Source organism: Dermacentor variabilis, unplaced genomic scaffold (genome assembly GCF_050947875.1).
Source record: "Dermacentor variabilis isolate Ectoservices unplaced genomic scaffold, ASM5094787v1 scaffold_12, whole genome shotgun sequence".
NCBI classification, from domain to species: Eukaryota; Metazoa; Arthropoda; class Arachnida; order Ixodida; family Ixodidae; genus Dermacentor; species Dermacentor variabilis.
In genome coordinates this window covers 7,081,393-7,103,645 of record NW_027460280.1, presented here as the reverse complement: position 1 = coordinate 7,103,645, position 22,253 = coordinate 7,081,393, and the positions used below count along the sequence as shown (strand labels likewise).

The following is a 22,253-nucleotide window of genomic DNA, read 5'->3' as shown; positions in this document are numbered from 1 at the left end:
AAAAACAAAATTTTAAGAAAGACGCGGGCTAGTGAGCGTGTTGGGGATGCGAGAGGTTAGGAACCATTCAGGGGGAGTCGTTGGCGGCATGTTTTTGTGGCATTAGAAGGGCCGGTCAGGCGGTCAGTGCGCCAGTAAGACAAAACACAAAGAAAAACACGCACACACACAGAAAAAAAACATTAATTGAAAGAGTGACTTGAGTAGCATAGCAGCAATACGTCGAGTCATTTTGAAATAGTTAAGATGGCGACGAGGAGTCTGCGGTGCCATGTATGGGGTGACTGAAAGGCAGCGGCATGGTCTTTCAAGGGGCAATGCCCCAGTCGCTCAACGTAGGTGTCGTTACGGCGGCATCCAGAGATGGCGATACTCTGGGTTGAGGCGCCGAAAAGGGCATATTGACTTCGGAATGTGTTGATGAGGGGGTTTCAAAAAATAGATTAAAAAAAAGGAAGGGAAAAAAGCAGGGGAAGGGGGACCGAAGCCGGAATAACAAACAGGAGGGTGACGCGCGTAGAAGCCGGTGGGGGCAAGTGTACATGGCAGAAGGGGGTCGTACAGTTGGTATAGACGTACAAACCTGAAAGAGTACATTAAATTGAGTAGGAGGCAGGATAAAAAGAATTTTCGAAATGGAAGAGTAGGTGAGGTTAAGAATCAAGGTTAGCTGGTGGCCGAATGTGTTTTGTGTCTTGGCTGATGATGTGAGAATTTCAGATTTAAGTTACCTCTTTTAAATATTCTAAGTTGCCGCGTGCCAAATGAATTCCTGTCGGGTGTAGGCAATTAAACTTGTGTATGAGGTATGATTCCATATACTTCCTTTCGCGAGGGGAACGGAAATTTGTTTGTAGTACATAGAGCCTTGCTTTGTCAAATATATGACCATGTTCATTAATGTGGCTGGCTACTGCTTTGGGTAAATTGTGTTTTGTGTCCGCGCGGTGACCGTTGAGTTTTTGCATTAATTTGTTGTCCAGTCTAACCTATGTATTGTTTGCTACAAGCGGCGCATTCTAGACAGTATACTACGTTGCTTGATGTGCAGGTGAAAGCCGAAGATACCTTGTATGCGCAATTCGACGCTGTGCTTTTTTCTGTCGTAGTAGATTGAATATGTTTGCATGTAGCCCACCTGGGGCGGCCACAGGGATTGGTTCCCAACTTCCTCTTTATCTTTAGTTTGGCGTGCACAAGAACATCTTTAAAATTAGTGTTGCGTCTGTAGGCTACTCTGGGAGGGTCGGGAAAAATCTTCTTAAGTTTCTGGTTGCTGGTGAGAATTGGGTAGTATTTACTAAGGATGTTATTCACGTTTGGGAGTGCGTTTGAGAATTTAGTAGTAAGAAGAGGCGTTGTTGTTCTTGTGATCCTCGGGCGGGGCTTGAGTACCTCGGCTCGATCAAGTTTGGCTGCAGCGATGTAGGCTGTTTGAAGGTCACTGTTTGGGTGGTTACTGTTTGATAGGGTTTCTTTAGGGTGATCGAGTCTATCTATGTAGTCTTGGTTTTCAACGCAAATGCGACGAAGTCGTGTGGCTTGGCCTTTAAAGATGCCTTGTTTGGAATGTCTGGGATGAAGGCTGGTATATTCTAGGCACTGTTGTTTGTCGAAATGTTTCCTATACAGCGTTGTCTTTAGCTCACCATTGTCAATGTATATTGTTGTGTCCAGAAAGTTTATGCGCTCAGTTGAGGATTCTGATGTGAATTTTATTGTTGGGTGAACAGAGTTTAGAAATGCTACATATTTATCTAGGCTGTCTTGACCATGTCCCCAGATTATGAGTATGTCGTCCATGTATCGTAGGTATGTGTGGGGCTTGGTAGTGCAGCGCGATAGGAAATCTGTTTCTAGAATCCCCATAAATATATTCGCGTAGGTTGGTGCAAAAGGCGTACCCATGCTTGTACCATGTATCTGTAGGTAGTAGCTCTCCTCAAATTCGAAGTAGTTATGTGTTAGAACTAATTCAAGGAGAGACAAGTAGACTTCAGTACAGTGCTGTGCATTGTGTTTAGACAGCGTTTGTTTTATCGAAGATAAACCATCAGGGATCGGAATGTTGGTGTACAGCGCTGTGACGTCTAGTGTTGCGAGAATTGTGTTGTGGGGTAGTGTGCCTTTAGTATTAATGTCCTCTATAATTCTTAGCAGGTGGGGCGTTTCTTGTACAAATGACGGAAGTGCTTTTGGCAAGTCACCAAGGTAGTGGTTAAGGAATGTGGAGATGCTCTCTGTCGGGGTGTTGTTGTTTGATACTATCGGACGGCCTGGGATAATAGCATTAAATACAAGTACGAGGCTTACAGACAACTAAACAACCCAGAACACTACCGCAAACTAGATAACGATCCGACATTGGTCCTACACAGTGACAATTACCAACAGGCTGAAATCACTTTTGGCTGATGAATTGATAACACCGTCAGAATACAAATTTTTTAAACCAAGCTACAAAACTGCCGGGCGTTTTTACCTCCTTCCAAAAATTCATAAACTTCCATCCGCTGAACTATACACTGCTGTTATCCCAGGCCGTCCGATAGTATCAAACAACAACACCCCGACAGAGAGCATCTCCACATTCCTTAACCACTACCTTGGTGACTTGCCAAAAGCACTTCCGTCATTTGTACAAGAAACGCCCCACCTGCTAAGAATTATAGAGGACATTAATACTAAAGGCACACTACCCCACAACACAATTCTCGCAACACTAGACGTCACAGCGCTGTACACCAACATTCCGATCCCTGATGGTTTATCTTCGATAAAACAAACGCTGTCTAAACACAAGGCACAGCACTGTACTGAAGTCTACTTGTCTCTCCTTGAATTAGTTCTAACACATAACTACTTCGAATTTGAGGAGAGCTACTACCTACAGATACATGGTACAAGCATGGGTACGCCTTTTGCACCAACCTACGCGAATATATTTATGGGGATTCTAGAAACAGATTTCCTATCGCGCTGCACTACCAAGCCCCACACATACCTACGATACATGGACGACATACTCATAATCTGGGGACATGGTCAAGACAGCCTAGATAAATATGTAGCATTTCTAAACTCTGTTCACCCAACAATAAAATTCACATCAGTATCCTCAACTGAGCGCATAAACTTTCTGGACACAACAATATACATTGACAATGGTGAGCTAAAGACAACGCTGTATAGGAAACATTTCGACAAACAACAGTGCCTAGAATATACCAGCCTCCATCCCAGACATTCCAAACAAGGCATCTTTAAAGGCCAAGCCACACGACTTCGTCGCATTTGCGTTGAAAACCAAGACTACATAGATAGACTCGATCACCCTAAAGAAACCCTATCAAACAGTAACCACCCAAACAGTGACCTTCAAACAGCCTACATCGCTGCAGCCAAACTTGATCGAGCCGAGGTACTCAAGCCCCGCCCGAGGATCACAAGAACAACAACGCCTCTTCTTACTACTAAATTCTCAAACGCACTCCCAAACGTGAATAACATCCTTAGTAAATACTACCCAATTCTCACCAGCAACCAGAAACTTAAGAAGATTTTTCCCGACCCTCCCAGAGTAGCCTACAGACGCAACACTAATTTTAAAGATGTTCTTGTGCACGCCAAACTAAAGATAAAGAGGAAGTTGGGAACCAATCCCTGTGGCCGCCCCAGGTGCTCTACATGCAAACATATTCAATCTACTACTACAGTCAAAAGTACAGCGTCGAATTACGCACACAAGGTAACTTCGGCTTTCACCTGCACATCAAGCAACGTAGTATACTGTCTAGAATGCGCCGCTTGTAGCAAACAATACATAGGTTAGACTGGACAACAAATTAATGCAAAAACTCAACGGTCACCGCGCGGACACAAAACACAATTTACCCAAAGCAGTAGCCAGCCACATTAATGAACATGGTCATATATTTGACAAAGCAAGGCTCTATGTACTACAAACAAATTTCCCTTCCCCTCGCGAAAGGAAGTATATGGAATCATACCTCATACACAAGTTTAATTGCCTACACCCGACAGGAATTAATTTGGCACGCGGCAACTTAGAATATTTAAAAGAGGTAACTTAAATCTGAAATTCTCACATCATCAGCCAAGACACAAAACACATTCGGCCACCAGCTAACCTTGATTCTTAACCTCACCTACTCTTCCATTTCGAAAATTCTTTTTATCCTGCCTCCTACTCAATTTAATGTACTCTTTCAGGTTTGTACGTCTATACCAACTGTACGACCCCCTTCTGCCATGTACACTTGCCCCCACCGGCTTCTACGCGCGTCACCCTCCTGTTTGTTATTCCGGCTTCGGTCCCCCCTCCCCTGCTCTTTTCCCTTCCTTTTTTTTAAAATCTATTTTTTGAAACCCCCTCATCAACACATTCCGAAGTCAATATGCCCTTTTCGGCGCCTCAACCCCGAGTATTGCCATCTCTGGATGCCGCCGTAACGACACCTGCGTTGAGCGACTGGGGCATTGCCCCTTGAAAGACCATGCCGCTGCCTTTTAGTCACCCCATACATTGCACCGCAGACTGCTCGTCGCCATCTTAACTATTTCAAAATTACTCGACGTATTGCAGCTACGCTACTGAAGCCACTCTTTCAATTCATGTTTTTTTTTCTGCGTGTGTGCTTGTTTTTCTTTGTGTTTTGTGTTACTCGTGCACTGACCGCCTGACCGGCCCTTCTAATGCCACAAAAACATGCCGCCAACGACTCCCCCTGAATGCTTCCTAGCCTCTCGCATCCCCAACACGCTCCCTAGCTTCCGTCTTTCTTAAAATTTTGTTTTTCTCTTTCTTGTTCTTTTTCTCTCTCCCCCTTTTTTCTCTGTCTTGGTGCCGCCCTGGCTTCCCCCCCTTTCTTTCCTTTTTTCCTTTTTTTCTGCTTTTGTTTCTTTTCTCTTCTCCCCGTGTGCCCACTTTCACGCTCTTGTTCCCTCGTCTTGGCAACGAAGCTCACAGACGTCGGACGACAGCGCTTGTTTCCTCTGGTACTCTGTCTCTTTAAAACCAGCCACCAGAGACAACACCCGCACGTGACGTCACTGCACTAACCCTTTAAGACTAACACGCCGAGGATGACGAGGCCGCCTTTGACGAAGATAGGTCCTCCTATCGAAACGTTGGCCAGCCTTTCTGAGGCACCTTGTCCTTGTTTACGAAATTTATACTTTTAATTCTGTGTTGCTTGAAATCTGACTGGCAATGAATTGCCCGGAAGCTTTATCGCAATGCATGCACCGCAGGTCATTTTTTGTCAAGCCTCGTGGGCAGGCTGCAAATATGTCTTACTAAACTGAAATCATTTCCCTCCTCTTGCGCAGCACTAGAAGGCATACCAGTGTGCTCTGTCTAGCGCTGGTAGGCGTACCTGTGGTCCGTTGGCCCTCCAGGAATCGAACTGCAAGATAGAGTCATCGTGTCAGACGACATTCGGGATGCATTCAATATCGTTCAAGACACTTCAAAGACCACAGTAATCAGAAAATGTTTTCTATTTCCTTTTTTTTTTGTGGGGGTGGGGGGTGAGACACCGTGTGATTGAATGTTTGGTGAAGCATAATTGGCTAAGGGTTTGCAAAAGCGCTCATATTATCAATCTGTTACATCTCATATGTGCAAGCAAGAATTCGCTCCTATTCTCACTCAGGCGAGACCCCGCTCCATACGCCAGATCGAATGCTTTTCGAGCGGGTATCCACTCCTGTTTACCTCCTTGTTGTTGTTTTTTGTAGCTCGATTGCTTAAAATCATAAAGACATACAAACGGGTTCGTATCTATATCAGCAGCAGCCTACCTTTATGTATATGTCTTTGTCCATCTCTGTCTCGCCCAGCGATCTCTAGTTAACCATGTCTTGCGCTAGTTGATCCCAATTTGCGCCCTCAAATTTCTCGGTTTTTTTCTGCCCAAATAATTTTCTGCCGTCCTTGACTAGGCTACCCTTCTCTTAGGGTCCATTCAGTCACTCTAATGGTCTACAGCTTATCTGTTCTACGCAATACATGGCCTGCGCAGCAAAATTCTTTAAAGCGAAGGTTTCATTCCCTCTTCCACAGACTTGTCCACTGCTGCTCCTGTAGCTGTCACCCACACGACATCGGCAGGAGGTTCACAGTATATATATATATATATATATATATATATATATATATACTTGGGAGGAGTGTGGCAGAGAGGAAAGACGACCGGAAAAACTCGTTTGGACGTATCCACTTCTCATCGCTACAATTCCCTCTGGATTACCCTGGGCGTGGCTACAATTCGCTCTTCGCTGCTGCAATTATACATGACACCCCACAAAAGCATTGCAGAAACGTCAGCGCTTACCTTTGTAATAACGTGCAACGCTGCAGAGGAAAGGTAGATAGAATGGAACATAGGAGGTAGGGAGAGGTGACAAAGAATAGGTAGAACAGACGTAGTCGCGAAAAGAGTGAATAACAGCCTTGCTTCTGTTCGCTCGCAGTACCTTTTCTTGAGTCTCTCTCCCCTTGACAACCCTCCCGGGCGAGGTATCAAATACCTGAACACTACTGTTCATGAGGTGAGAGACCCGAGTACAGTGCGCTAAAAAAACCCGCTACCAATGAGTAAGATCTTTAGCCCTCAGGATTTCTTTTTGTCCATTCTCAATTTGATCAACGCACCACAAAATGGCTGGCGTGTGCGTCGACCATGTAAAACCACGCGAAATGAATTCCTTTTCTTGCGCCTCTCAACCCCTTGACACCCATCTCGTGGAAAGTGTCCGATCCCTGAACACTACCATTGATGAGGAGAGTGACGCGAGGAATGCACCCTGAATAACCCCGCTACAAACGAGTAAGCTCTTTACCTCTCAGCTTTTTTTCGCACATTCTGTTCAATTTGATCAGCGCATCACAAAATTACTTCCGTGTTCATTTATTATGTAAAAGCACGCGTAACAAATAAATTTTCTTACACCTCTCACTCCCTCACACCTTGACACCCGTCGTGAGGTACATGTAAGATAACTGAACACTACTGTTAATGAAAGGAGTGGCGCCATGAAGGCACCGTGAATAACCCTGCTTCCAATCAATAAGCCCGTTAGCCTTCAGGTTTTTCGCTTTTTTTGCACATTTTAATGAATTTCGTCAGCACCCCACAAAATGGTCTTCGTGTTCGTCTACCATGTAAAATCACGCGTATCAACTTCCTTTTTTCACCCCTCTTCCCCTCTGACCCCTTGAAACCCTACTGGGGAACATGTCGGATACACTATACACTACCACTGATGAGGGGAGTGACGCCAGGAATGCACCGTGAATAACCCCACTACCAACGAGTAAGCTCTTAAGCCCAAAGGTTTTCCCCTTCTTTTGCACACTCTAATGAATTTCATCAGCACACCACAAAATAGTCTTCGTGTTTGGCTACCAAGTAAAAGCACGCGTAACAAATTCCTTTTCTCACGCCTCTCCCCCTCTGACCCCTTGACAGCCCCACTGGGGAACGTGACAGATACCTAAACACTACCATTGATGAGGTGAGTGACGCCAGGAATGCCCCGTGAGTAACACCACTGCTAAAGAGTAAGCTCTTGAGCCCCCAGGTTTTCCCCTTTTTTTGCACAGTCTAACGAATTTCATCAGCACGCCACAATATGGTCTTCGTGTTCGTCTTCCAAACAAAAGCACGCGTAACAAATTCCTTTTCTCACGCCTCTCCCCCTCTGGCACCTTGACACGCCTTCTCGGGAAAGTGTCAGATAACTCAACACTGCAATTGATGAGGGGAGTGACGCCAGGAATACACCGTCAATAACCCCACTACTAAGGAGTAAGCACTCAAGCCTCCAGATTTTTCCGTTTATTTTTTTGCCGATTCTAATGAGTTTCATCAGCACACCACAAAATGGTCTTCGTCTTCGTGTACCAAGTAAAAGCACGCGTAACAAATTCCTTCTCTCACGCCTCTTCCCCTCTGACTCCTTGACAGCATTACTGGCGAACGTGTCAGATAGCTAAACACCACTACTGATTAGGGTAGTGACGCCAGAAATGCACCGTGGATAACGCCACTACCAACGAGCAAGCTCTTTAGACCGCAGGTTATTCGTTTTTCTGCACTTTCTAATAAATTTCATCAGCACACCACAAAATGGTGTTTGTGTTCGTCTACCAAGCAGAGGCACGCGTAACAAATTCCTCTTCTGGCGCCGCTCCCCCTCTGACACCTTGACAGCCCTACTGGGGAACGTGTCAGATACCTAAACCCTACCATTGATGAGAGGAGTGACGCCAGAAATGCACCATGAATAACCCCACTACCAATGAGTAAGCTATTTAGCCTCCAGGTTTTTCCGTTTTTTTGCTCATCCTAATGAATTTCATCAGCACACCACAAGATGGACTGCATGTTCGTCTACGAATTAAATGCACACGTATCAAATTCCTTTGATCACGCAGCTCCCCCTCTGAACTCTTCACAGCCCTACTGGGGAACGTGTCAGATACCTAAACACTACCATTGATGAGAGCAGTGACGCCAGGAATGCACCATGAATAACCCCACTACCAATGAGTAAGCTATTTAGCCTCCAGGTTTTTCCGTTTTTTTGCTCATCCTAATGAATTTCATCAGCACACCACAAGATGGACTGCATGTTCGTCTACGAAGTAAATGCACACGTATCAAATTCCTTTGATCACGCCGCTCCCCCTCTGAACTCTTCACAGCCCTACGGGGGAACGTGTCAGATACCTAAACGCTACCATTGATGAGAGGAGTGACGCCAGGAATCCACCGCGAATAACCCCACTACCAATGAGTAAGTTCTTTAGCCCCAAGGTTTTTCCCTTTTTTTGCTAATTCTAATGAATTTCGTCCGCACACCACAAAATGGTCTTCGTGTTCGTCTACTAAGTAAAAGCACGCGTAACAAATTCCTTTTCTCACGCCTCTTCCCCTCTGACCCGTTGACACCATTACTGGCGAACGTGTCAGACAGCTAAACACCACTATTGATTAGGGCCGCGACGACAGGAATGCACCCTATACACTACCATTGATCAGGGCAGTACGACAGGAATGCACCGTGAATAACCCCACTACCAACGAGTAGGCTCTTTGGCACGAAGATTTTCCTTTTTTTTTTTCACAGTCTAATGAATATCATGAGAAACCTGAAAATGGTCTTCATGTTCGTCTACCAAGTAAAACCACGCGTAACAAATTCCTTTTCTCACGCCTCTCCCCCTCTGACCCCTTGACAGCCCTACTGGGTAACGTGTCAGATACCATATACACTGCCATTGATGAGGGCAGTGACGCCAGGAATGCACCGTGGATAACCCAACTTCTAAAGAGTAGGATCTTAAGCCTCCAGGTTTTTCCGTTCTTTTGCACATCCTAATGAATTTCATCAACACAACACAAAATGGTGTTCGTGTTCGTCTACGAAGTAAAAGCACGCGTACCATATTCCTTTCCTCACGGCTCTCCCCCTCTAACCCCTTGAAAGCCCTACTCGGGAACGTGTCAGATACCATATACACTGCCATTGATGAGGGGAGTGACGCCAAAAATGCACCGTGAATAACCCCACTACTAAAGAGTAGGCTCTTAACCTCCAGGTTTTTCCGTTCTTTTGCACATCCTAATGAATTTCGTTAGCACACCACAAAATGGTCTTCGTGTTCGTCTACCAAGTAAAAGCACGCGTAAAAAATTCCTTTTCTCACGCGTCTCCCCCTCTGGCACCTTGACACGCCTTCTCGGGAAAGTGTCAGATAACTCAACACTACCATTGATGAGGGGAGTGACGCCAGGAGTGCACAGTCAATAATCCCACTACTAAGGAGCAAGTTCTTTAGCCCCAAGGTTTTCCCGTTTTTTGCACATGCTGATGAATTTCGTCAGCACACTACAAAATTGTCTTCGTGTTCGTCTACCAAGTAAAAGCACGCGTAACAAGTTCCTTTTTTCACCCCTCTTCCCCTGTGACCCCTACTGGGAACGTGTCAGATGCCCACACACTACCATTAATGAGGGGAGTGACGCCAGGAATGCACAGTGAATAACCGCACTACTGAAGAGTAGGCTCTTAAGCCTCCAGGTTTTTCCGTTCTTTTGCACATCCTAATGAATTTCGTCAGCACCCCACAAAATATTGTTCGTGTTCGTCTACGAAGTAAAAGCACGCGTAACAAATTACTTTTCTCACTCCTCTTCCCCTCTGACCCCTTGACACCCCTACTGTTGAACATTTCAGATACCCTATACACTACCATTGATGAGGAAAGTGACGCCAGGAATGCACCGCGAATAACCCCGCTATCAACCAGTAGGCTCTTTAGCCCTCATGTTTTTCCCTTTTTTCCAAATTCTAATCAATTTTTTCAGAACTCCACAAAATGGTCTTCGTATTCTTCTGCCAAGTAAAAGCACGCGCAACACATTCCTTTTCGCACCCCTCTTCCCCTCTGACCCCTTGACACCCCTACTCGGGAACGTGTCAGGTACCTAAACACTACCATTCATGACGAGAGTGACGCCAGGAATGCACAGTGAATTACCTCACTATCAACGAGTAAGCCCTTTAGTCCCAAGATTTTCCCTTTTTCGCACATTCTGGTAAATATCATGACAAACCAGAAAATGGTCTTCGTGTTCGTCTACCAAGTAAAACTACTCGTAACAAATACTTTTTCTTACGCCTCTCCCCCTCTGACCCCTTCACAGCCCTACTGTGGAACGTGTCAGATACCTGAACACTACCATTGATGAGAGGAGTGACGCCAGGAATGTACCGTGAATAGCCCCACTACCAACAAGTGAGCTCTTTAGCCCCGTTTTTTCCCCTTTTTTGCACATTCTAATGAATTTCGTCAGCACCCCACAAAATGGTGTTGGTGTTCGTCTACGAAGTAAAAGCACGCGTAACAAATTCCTTTTCTCACTCCTCTTCCCCTATGACCCATTAACACCCTTACTCGGGAACGTGTCAGATACCCTAACAATACCATTGATGAGGGAAGTGACGCCAGGAATGCACTGTAGATTACCTCACTACCAACGAGTAAGCCCTTTAGGACCAAGGTTTTCCCTTTTTGCACATTCTAATTAATATCATGACAAACCAGAAAATGGTCTTCGTGTTCGTCTACCAAGTAAAACTACGCGTAACAAATACTTTTTCTTACGCCTCTCCCCCTCTGAACCCATGACACCCCTACTGGTGAACGTGTCAGATACCTAAACACTACCATTGATAAGAGGAGTGACACCAGGAATGCACCGTGAATTACCCCACTACCAACGAGTAAGCTCTTTAGCCCCCAGGATTTTCCCTTTTTTGCACATTCTAATGAATTTCATTAGCACACCACAAAATGGTCTTCGTGTTCGTCTACCTGCAAAAGCATGCGTAACAAATTTTTTTTCTCACTCCTCTTCCCTCTGAGCCATTGACACCCCTACTGGCGAACGTGTAAGATACGTAAACCCTACCATTGATGAGGGGAGAGACGCCAGGAATGCACAGTGAATGACCCCACTACCAACGAGCAAGCTCTTTAGCCCCAAGTTTCTGCCTTTTTTGCACATTCTAATGAATTTCATCAGCACACCACAAAATGGTCTTCCTGTTCGTCTACCAAGCAAAAGCACGCGCAACAAATTCTTTCCATCACTCATCTTCCCTCTGAGCCCTTGACACCCCTACTGGCGAGCGTGTCAGATACCTAAGCACTACCATTGATGAGGGGAGTGACGCCAGGAATGCACCGTGAATAACCCCGCTACCAAAGAGTAGGCTCTCTAGCCCCCATGATTTTCCCTTTTTTGCAAATTCTAATCAATTTTTTCAGCACACCACAAAATGGTCTTCGTGTTCTTCTACCAAGTAAAAGCACGCGGAACACATTCCTTTTCGCACCCCTCTTCCCCTCTGACCCCTTGACACCCCTACTCGGGAACGTGTCAGATACCTATACACTACAATTCATGAGGAGAGTGACGCCAGGAATGCACAGTGAATTACCTCACTACGAACGAGTAAGCCCTTTTGGCCCAAGATTTTCCCTTTTTCGCACATTCTAATGAATATCATGAGAAACCAGAAAATGGTCTTTGTGTTCGTCTACAAAGTAAAACTACGCGTAACAAATACTTTTTCTTACGCCTCTCCCCCTCTGACCCCTTGACAGCCATACTGGGGAACGTGTCAGATACCTAAACACCACAAGTGATGAGGGGAGTGACGCCAGGAATGCACCGTGAATAAACCACCTACTAACGAGTAAGCTCTTAAGCCTCCAAGTTTTTCCGTTTTTTTGCTCATCCTAATGAATTTCATCAGCACACCACAAGATGGTCTGCGTGTTCGTCTACGAAGCAAAGGCACGCGTAACAAATTCCTTTTCTCTCGCCTCTCCCCCTCTGACCCCTTGACAGCCCTACTGGGGAACGTGTCATATACATAAACACTACCATTGATGAGGCTAGTGACGCCAGGAATGCACTGTGAATAACCCCACTACCAATAAGTAGGCTCCTTAGCCCCCATGTTTTTCCCTTCTCTTGCACATTCTAATGAATTTCATCAGCACAACACAAAATGGTGTCCGTGTTCGTCTACGAAGTAAAAGCACGCGTAACTTATTCCTTTTCTCACGGCTCTCCCCCTCTGACCCCGTGACAGCCCTACTGGGGAACGTGTCAGATACCCAAACACTACCATTGATGAGAGGAGTGACGCCAGGAATGCACCGTGAATAACCAAACTACCAACGAGTAACCTCTTTAGCCCGCAGGTTTTTCCCTTTTTTGCACATTCTAATGAATTTCGTCAGCACCCCACAAAATGTTGTTTGTGTTCGTCTACGAAGTAAAAGCACGCGTAACAATTTCCTTTTCTCACTCCTCTTCCCCTCTGATGCCTTGACACCCCTACTGTTGAACGTTTCAGATAACCTATACACTACCATTGGTGAGGGGAGTGACGCCAGGAATGCACCGTGAATAGCACTGTAGCATCGTCAAGAAAAGTCAACCCACAAGCAGCGCCCCCTATGCGCATTACAGAAGAATCCTGGTGCGACAACTGGGCTGAGTGGGAGAGGGCCACGGGAAGCGCGGCGCTCGACACCGGTGTGGAATAAACGTTCCTTTGAGTTTTACTCGAGTCCAGTCTTCTTATCTGGAATAGAGATAACTCCCGCGCCGGGAGCAGACACTACAAATTGGCGACGAGGATCATTCAACTTCAAGAAGCCCACACGGCACCAGAAGAGGCCAAGAAACAAATCAGCGGACGCCAATCAAGAAAAAAATCCACGCAAGATGGAAGCCATGCTGCCCGCCTTCCCGCCATTCGACCCGTACACGGACCCGACGTCGCTCGCCCAGTGGTGGACGAAATGGCAAGCCCGTTTTGACAACTTTCTACTAGCAGAAAAGATACAGAATGCAGCCCGCAAACGCGCTATGCTGCTACACTACGCAGGAGATGCGGTGCACGACATTTTTCTGACGCTTCCGGATCGAGGCACGGACTATGAAACGGCAGTCGCGAAGTTGAACGCAAGCTCCGAAGAAACAGTGGACCAATTTCATGTCCGACTCAGAAAGTTGGCTGCGACATGCGAGTTTGCTAAAGAAGAACAAGAAATCGTATCGCAAATGATAGAAGGCACCAATTCAGCTAAGCTGCGCCGCAGTGCATTACGAGTGCGCGATGTCACGCTGAAGAAAATTATGGAAATAGGCCGCAGCCTCGACACAGCAGAGTTCCAAGCAACCAGCATGGAAGGCCGCGAGAGCGTCGAACTTGTGCAGAAAGTCACAAAGAAGAAGCAGTGGCGGCGCAGTGCGCCTTCGAGCAACCAGTCAGAACACAAGCTGTCGGGCAATCGTCCAGAGAACAAGCAAGCTGAGAAGTGCAGCTGTTGTGGAGGAGCGTGGCCTCACAAAGGAGGGAAATTGAGCTGTCCAGCATGGGGAGCTACATGCCACAAGTGTCAAAAGCAAAACCACTTCGCCAAGTTCTGCAGACAAAGACCCACTGTACACTCCATTGACGTCACGGACACCCCCGCAAGCACACAACAGGAAACAAGCGTGGAGGATTGCGTCTTTCACGTGCAGAGTCACAGGCAATAATTACCAGTGGTAACAGTCAAAATCAACGACACACCACTTGAGTTTTGTGTGGATTCTGGAGCAGGTGTCAACGTCATCGGAGGGACAACGTGGCAAAAGCACCTACAGACGATGCAGCTAGAGCACACAACCACAAAGCTGGTACCATATGGAGTCACCCAAGAAATCCCAGTCATGGGAAAGTTCTCTGCAACGTTCCGTGCTCTAGACCAAGTCGTCGAAGCGACAGTTTACGTCGTAAAAGGGACACATCGATCGCTTCTGAGCTACAAGACAGCCTCTGATCTCAAGCTCATCACAATACTTCAGCTGGTCACAGAGCACAGTAGTGTTGACGCAAAGAAAGAGTTTCCAAAGCTGTTTGGCAAGGTCGGTCGGCTCAAGAACTTTCAAGTGAAGCTGAACATCTCACAAGACGTCCAACCAGTCGTACGACAACACCGTCGCATTCCTTTCCAGATGAGAAAAGCGCTAGAGACCGAGCTCACACGCCTGGAGGGGCTAGACATCATCGAGAAAGTAATCGGACCAACACCTTGGGTGTCCCCGATCGTCATTGTTCCCAAACGCCGTGATCCCAACGCAGTCAGAATGTGTGTCGACATGCGAGAATCCAACGTGGTCATTGTTAGAGAAAGACACGTCATGCCCACAGCAGAAGATGTTATCAGCATTCTGAACGGAGCCGCCTACTTTTCAAAGTTGGACCTGAAAGAGGGCTACCATCAGCTCGAGCTTGCTGAAGAATCCAGGGTGATAACAACGTTCTCTACACACTGTGGTGTGAGGAGATACAAAAGACTATTGTTTGGTGTCAATGCCGCCGCAGAGATTTTTCAAGATGCCATAAGGCAAGTACTCCCGGATGAGGACGGAATCATCAATGTTAGTGACGACATCCTCATCTCTGGACGCACCATAACAGAGTACGACCGAAGACTGCGTCTAGTGTTGAAGCACCTGGAAGATGCCGGGCTGACTCTGAATGAAAACAAGTGCGTCCTAGGCACCAACAAGCTGAAATTCTTTGGACACGTGTTCTCATCTGCAGGAGTCAGTGTGGACCCAGAAAAGGTTAAAGCAGTAGCCAGAATGACAGCACCAAAGACCCCAACCGAGGTTAGAAGCCTCCTTGGCATGGTAAACTATTGCTCTAGATTCATTCCTCGCTTAGCCCAAATGGTGGATCCATTGAGGAAGCTCACACATGCCGGCACAGAATTCTGCTGGAACGAAGAGCACCAGAAGGCCCTAGATGACGTGTAGAAAGAAATATCTCGAATGCGCACCCTAGCATACTTTGACGACACAAAAGAGACCCACGTCATCAGTGATGCTGGACCAGAAGGTATAGCGGGAGTGCTGGCTCAAGAAGATCCAAGCGACAAAAGCCGCAGCATTCTGACGTACTTCAGCAGAGCATTGACACCAACGGAGAGGAGATATCCCCACATCGACCGTGAAATGTTGGCCATAGTGGCAGCTATTGAACACTTTCACATCTACCTCGCAGGGGGAATGTTCACGGTGAAGACAGACCACCTGCCTTTGGTGTCTATCATTCGAAAGCCCAGCATAAAGCTCTCAGCAAGGCTTGAACGACTGAGCCTGAGGTTACAGCATTACACCTTCGAGATTGAACACATTGCAGGGAGAACACTACCTGTGAAGGCATGCACCACCTACCGACAGTGTCGTCCCCAGTGAAGAAGCAAGTGGGATAGAAGAGTATGTCTCCTTCATCGTGGAATCAGCTGTTCCACAGGCACTGACTTTGCAAGAAATCGAGAAAACATACGCAGAAGATGCTCAGATGCAGCTTTTGATCAAGGCTCTGCGAACGAACAACCCAAAGACTTGTGACGACATGTGGAAAAGCGACAGGCTGAAACCATTTGCTCAAATCAAGGACGAGCTCACAGTTGCCGAAAACGACATTGTGCTAAGAGGGACGAGACTGATAATTCCTGAACAAGCACAGGCTCAAGTCATTCGTCTAGCACACAGAGGTCACCAAGGAGTGGTGAAGACCAAACAATTGATTAGAGAAAAAGTGGTTTCCGGGGATTGACAAGAAAGTAGAGGTGGCTATAAAAGACTGTGAAGCATGCCAGAAAACCGTGGTTGAAAACAAGACATCACCGCTAATCCTGACACCACTTCCAAATGGACCATGGCAGTCTGTGGCAGCAGACTTTGCTGGCCCCCTACCTGGCAACAAGTACGTTCTAGTGGTTGTCGACGAGTACTGGCGTTTTCCTCTGACAGCAGCACTTTCCTCGCTAAGTTCAAAATCTGTGACGGAGAAACTAAGCGAAAAGTTTTCAGTACACGGAATGCCACAGACACTAAAGACAGACAATGGACCTCCCTTCTTCGGGAAGGAGTTTGCAGAGTTCATGAAATCTTGTGGAATTCACCATCATTGCGTCACTCCTCTGTGGCCTCAAGCCAATGGAGAGGCCGAAAGATTCATGAGAAACGTTAAAAAGCTGGTGAAGAGTGCTGGTGCTGAGCAGAGAGACTGGCAAGCAGAGCTAAACGAATTCCTTCTAAGCTACAGGGCGACACCTCACTCAACAACAGGTTTCACGCCTGCTGAACTGCTGTTTGGACGAAAGATCAAAACGAAGCTTCCTGGAGTTCCAGAGAAGCGCATGCATACGGAGCTGGCAGAAACAGATCTAAAGAAGAAGCAACAAATGAAGGACTACGCTCATGACAGAAAACACGCTGTGCCACACACAATTCAAATGGGAGACGCGGTACTCCTTAAGCGACACTCGCCTCTCTCCCATGAGACGGCCTACGAGCCTGTTCCCTACAGGGTGACGAGAATTCAAGGGAAAGCTGTAACTGCAGAGCGAGACCGCAGGAGGGTTTTAAGAAATGCGTCGTTCTTCAAACGTATCAAAATAGGTCAGCAGCGTAGTCCAGCACTCGAAGACTGGGACGACTGCATCACTCCAATAGGTGTAACCCAGAGTGACAACACAGGGTTTAGATCCTCTTCACTTGGAAACAACAAAGCATCCCAACCGAATGCACGGCGAAACCTGGACCGTCAAGCCCGCAATACCCAGCCGAAGGTTTTTTCAGATTTCATCGTCGGCCAAGTGCAGGCTGAATAAAAGTCTGGGGGGATGTAGCATCGTCAACAAAAGCCAACCAACAAGCAGCTCCCCCTATGCGCATTAAAGAAAAATCCTGGTGCGACAACTGGGCTGAGTGGGAGAGGGCCACGCGAAGCGCGGGGCTCGACACGGTGTGGAATAAACGTTCCTTTGAGTTTTACTCGAGTCCAGTCTTCTTATCTGGAATAGAGATAACTCCCGCACCGGGAGCAGACACTACAAGCTCCACTACCAAGAAGTGAGCTCTTTAGCCCCTAGGTTTTTCGCTTTTTTGCACATTCTAATGAATTTCGTCAGCACCCCACAAAATGTTCTTCGTGTTCGTCTACCAAGTAAAAGCACGCGTAACAAATTCCTTTTCTCACGCCTCTCCCCCTCTGACCCCTTGACAGCCCTACTGGGTAACGTGTCAGATACCATATACACTGCCATTGATGAGGGCAGTGACGCCAGGAATGCACCGTGGATAACCCAACTTCTAAAGAGTAGGATCTTAAGCCTCCAGGTTTTTCCGTTCTTTTGCACATCCTAATGAATTTCATCAACACAACACAAAATGGTGTTCGTGTTCGTCTACGAAGTAAAAGCACGCGTACCATATTCCTTTCCTCACGGCTCTCCCCCTCTAACCCCTTGAAAGCCCTACTCGGGAACGTGTCAGATACCATATACACTGCCATTGATGAGGGGAGTGACGCCAAAAATGCACCGTGAATAACCCCACTACTAAAGAGTAGGCTCTTAACCTCCAGGTTTTTCCGTTCTTTTGCACATCCTAATGAATTTCGTTAGCACACCACAAAATGGTCTTCGTGTTCGTCTACCAAGTAAAAGCACGCGTAAAAAATTCCTTTTCTCACGCGTCTCCCCCTCTGGCACCTTGACACGCCTTCTCGGGAAAGTGTCAGATAACTCAACACTACCATTGATGAGGGGAGTGACGCCAGGAGTGCACAGTCAATAATCCCACTACTAAGGAGCAAGTTCTTTAGCCCCAAGGTTTTCCCGTTTTTTGCACATGCTGATGAATTTCGTCAGCACACTACAAAATTGTCTTCGTGTTCGTCTACCAAGTAAAAGCACGCGTAACAAGTTCCTTTTTTCACCCCTCTTCCCCTGTGACCCCTACTGGGAACGTGTCAGATGCCCACACACTACCATTAATGAGGGGAGTGACGCCAGGAATGCACAGTGAATAACCGCACTACTGAAGAGTAGGCTCTTAAGCCTCCAGGTTTTTCCGTTCTTTTGCACATCCTAATGAATTTCGTCAGCACCCCACAAAATATTGTTCGTGTTCGTCTACGAAGTAAAAGCACGCGTAACAAATTACTTTTCTCACTCCTCTTCCCCTCTGACCCCTTGACACCCCTACTGTTGAACATTTCAGATACCCTATACACTACCATTGATGAGGAAAGTGACGCCAGGAATGCACCGCGAATAACCCCGCTATCAACCAGTAGGCTCTTTAGCCCTCATGTTTTTCCCTTTTTTCCAAATTCTAATCAATTTTTTCAGAACTCCACAAAATGGTCTTCGTATTCTTCTGCCAAGTAAAAGCACGCGCAACACATTCCTTTTCGCACCCCTCTTCCCCTCTGACCCCTTGACACCCCTACTCGGGAACGTGTCAGGTACCTAAACACTACCATTCATGACGAGAGTGACGCCAGGAATGCACAGTGAATTACCTCACTATCAACGAGTAAGCCCTTTAGTCCCAAGATTTTCCCTTTTTCGCACATTCTGGTAAATATCATGACAAACCAGAAAATGGTCTTCGTGTTCGTCTACCAAGTAAAACTACTCGTAACAAATACTTTTTCTTACGCCTCTCCCCCTCTGACCCCTTCACAGCCCTACTGTGGAACGTGTCAGATACCTGAACACTACCATTGATGAGAGGAGTGACGCCAGGAATGTACCGTGAATAGCCCCACTACCAACAAGTGAGCTCTTTAGCCCCGTTTTTTCCCCTTTTTTGCACATTCTAATGAATTTCGTCAGCACCCCACAAAATGGTGTTGGTGTTCGTCTACCTGCAAAAGCATGCGTAACAAATTTTTTTTCTCACTCCTCTTCCCTCTGAGCCATTGACACCCCTACTGGCGAACGTGTAAGATACGTAAACCCTACCATTGATGAGGGGAGAGACGCCAGGAATGCACAGTGAATGACCCCACTACCAACGAGCAAGCTCTTTAGCCCCAAGTTTCTGCCTTTTTTGCACATTCTAATGAATTTCATCAGCACACCACAAAATGGTCTTCCTGTTCGTCTACCAAGCAAAAGCACGCGCAACAAATTCTTTCCATCACTCATCTTCCCTCTGAGCCCTTGACACCCCTACTGGCGAGCGTGTCAGATACCTAAGCACTACCATTGATGAGGGGAGTGACGCCAGGAATGCACCGTGAATAACCCCGCTACCAAAGAGTAGGCTCTCTAGCCCCCATGATTTTCCCTTTTTTGCAAATTCTAATCAATTTTTTCAGCACACCACAAAATGGTCTTCGTGTTCTTCTACCAAGTAAAAGCACGCGGAACACATTCCTTTTCGCACCCCTCTTCCCCTCTGACCCCTTGACACCCCTACTCGGGAACGTGTCAGATACCTATACACTACAATTCATGAGGAGAGTGACGCCAGGAATGCACAGTGAATTACCTCACTACGAACGAGTAAGCCCTTTTGGCCCAAGATTTTCCCTTTTTCGCACATTCTAATGAATATCATGAGAAACCAGAAAATGGTCTTTGTGTTCGTCTACAAAGTAAAACTACGCGTAACAAATACTTTTTCTTACGCCTCTCCCCCTCTGACCCCTTGACAGCCATACTGGGGAACGTGTCAGATACCTAAACACCACAAGTGATGAGGGGAGTGACGCCAGGAATGCACCGTGAATAAACCACCTACTAACGAGTAAGCTCTTAAGCCTCCAAGTTTTTCCGTTTTTTTGCTCATCCTAATGAATTTCATCAGCACACCACAAGATGGTCTGCGTGTTCGTCTACGAAGCAAAGGCACGCGTAACAAATTCCTTTTCTCTCGCCTCTCCCCCTCTGACCCCTTGACAGCCCTACTGGGGAACGTGTCATATACATAAACACTACCATTGATGAGGCTAGTGACGCCAGGAATGCACTGTGAATAACCCCACTACCAATAAGTAGGCTCCTTAGCCCCCATGTTTTTCCCTTCTCTTGCACATTCTAATGAATTTCATCAGCACAACACAAAATGGTGTCCGTGTTCGTCTACGAAGTAAAAGCACGCGTAACTTATTCCTTTTCTCACGGCTCTCCCCCTCTGACCCCGTGACAGCCCTACTGGGGAACGTGTCAGATACCCAAACACTACCATTGATGAGAGGAGTGACGCCAGGAATGCACCGTGAATAACCAAACTACCAACGAGTAACCTCTTTAGCCCGCAGGTTTTTCCCTTTTTTGCACATTCTAATGAATTTCGTCAGCACCCCACAAAATGTTGTTTGTGTTCGTCTACGAAGTAAAAGCACGCGTAACAATTTCCTTTTCTCACTCCTCTTCCCCTCTGATGCCTTGACACCCCTACTGTTGAACGTTTCAGATAACCTATACACTACCATTGGTGAGGGGAGTGACGCCAGGAATGCACCGTGAATAGCACTGTAGCATCGTCAAGAAAAGTCAACCCACAAGCAGCGCCCCCTATGCGCATTACAGAAGAATCCTGGTGCGACAACTGGGCTGAGTGGGAGAGGGCCACGGGAAGCGCGGCGCTCGACACCGGTGTGGAATAAACGTTCCTTTGAGTTTTACTCGAGTCCAGTCTTCTTATCTGGAATAGAGATAACTCCCGCGCCGGGAGCAGACACTACAAATTGGCGACGAGGATCATTCAACTTCAAGAAGCCCACACGGCACCAGAAGAGGCCAAGAAACAAATCAGCGGACGCCAATCAAGAAAAAAATCCACGCAAGATGGAAGCCATGCTGCCCGCCTTCCCGCCATTCGACCCGTACACGGACCCGACGTCGCTCGCCCAGTGGTGGACGAAATGGCAAGCCCGTTTTGACAACTTTCTACTAGCAGAAAAGATACAGAATGCAGCCCGCAAACGCGCTATGCTGCTACACTACGCAGGAGATGCGGTGCACGACATTTTTCTGACGCTTCCGGATCGAGGCACGGACTATGAAACGGCAGTCGCGAAGTTGAACGCAAGCTCCGAAGAAACAGTGGACCAATTTCATGTCCGACTCAGAAAGTTGGCTGCGACATGCGAGTTTGCTAAAGAAGAACAAGAAATCGTATCGCAAATGATAGAAGGCACCAATTCAGCTAAGCTGCGCCGCAGTGCATTACGAGTGCGCGATGTCACGCTGAAGAAAATTATGGAAATAGGCCGCAGCCTCGACACAGCAGAGTTCCAAGCAACCAGCATGGAAGGCCGCGAGAGCGTCGAACTTGTGCAGAAAGTCACAAAGAAGAAGCAGTGGCGGCGCAGTGCGCCTTCGAGCAACCAGTCAGAACACAAGCTGTCGGGCAATCGTCCAGAGAACAAGCAAGCTGAGAAGTGCAGCTGTTGTGGAGGAGCGTGGCCTCACAAAGGAGGGAAATTGAGCTGTCCAGCATGGGGAGCTACATGCCACAAGTGTCAAAAGCAAAACCACTTCGCCAAGTTCTGCAGACAAAGACCCACTGTACACTCCATTGACGTCACGGACACCCCCGCAAGCACACAACAGGAAACAAGCGTGGAGGATTGCGTCTTTCACGTGCAGAGTCACAGGCAATAATTACCAGTGGTAACAGTCAAAATCAACGACACACCACTTGAGTTTTGTGTGGATTCTGGAGCAGGTGTCAACGTCATCGGAGGGACAACGTGGCAAAAGCACCTACAGACGATGCAGCTAGAGCACACAACCACAAAGCTGGTACCATATGGAGTCACCCAAGAAATCC

The 22,253-nt window shown here is 47.0% G+C and overlaps 3 protein-coding genes across 4 annotated transcripts in view; 2 read left to right on the top strand and 1 right to left on the bottom strand.

Annotated features, from left to right (window-relative positions):
• LOC142566308 (uncharacterized) overlaps nt 1-22,253 on the bottom strand; it is a 951,081-nt gene that overhangs the window by 700,228 nt on the left and 228,600 nt on the right. For both annotated transcript variants that reach the window (XM_075677216.1, XM_075677215.1), the window contains exon 3: nt 5,400-5,429. In XM_075677216.1, the coding sequence (XP_075533331.1) occupies nt 5,400-5,429 (30 nt within the window). The remainder of the gene's footprint in view (nt 1-5,399; nt 5,430-22,253) is intronic.
• LOC142566175 (uncharacterized) lies at nt 13,341-14,159 on the top strand. The gene has a single exon (XM_075677033.1). The coding sequence runs from the start codon at nt 13,341-13,343 to the stop codon at nt 14,157-14,159; it is 819 nt and encodes a 272-aa protein (XP_075533148.1).
• On the top strand, nt 21,266-22,084 carry LOC142566174 (uncharacterized). The gene has a single exon (XM_075677031.1). The coding sequence runs from the start codon at nt 21,266-21,268 to the stop codon at nt 22,082-22,084; it is 819 nt and encodes a 272-aa protein (XP_075533146.1).

Excerpts from the sequence above, each read along its gene's own strand:
- LOC142566175 (XM_075677033.1), top strand. The coding sequence starts at position 13,341 with ATGGAAGCCATGCTGCCCGCCTTCCCGCCATTCGACCCGTACACGGAC.
- LOC142566174 (XM_075677031.1), top strand. The coding sequence starts at position 21,266 with ATGGAAGCCATGCTGCCCGCCTTCCCGCCATTCGACCCGTACACGGAC.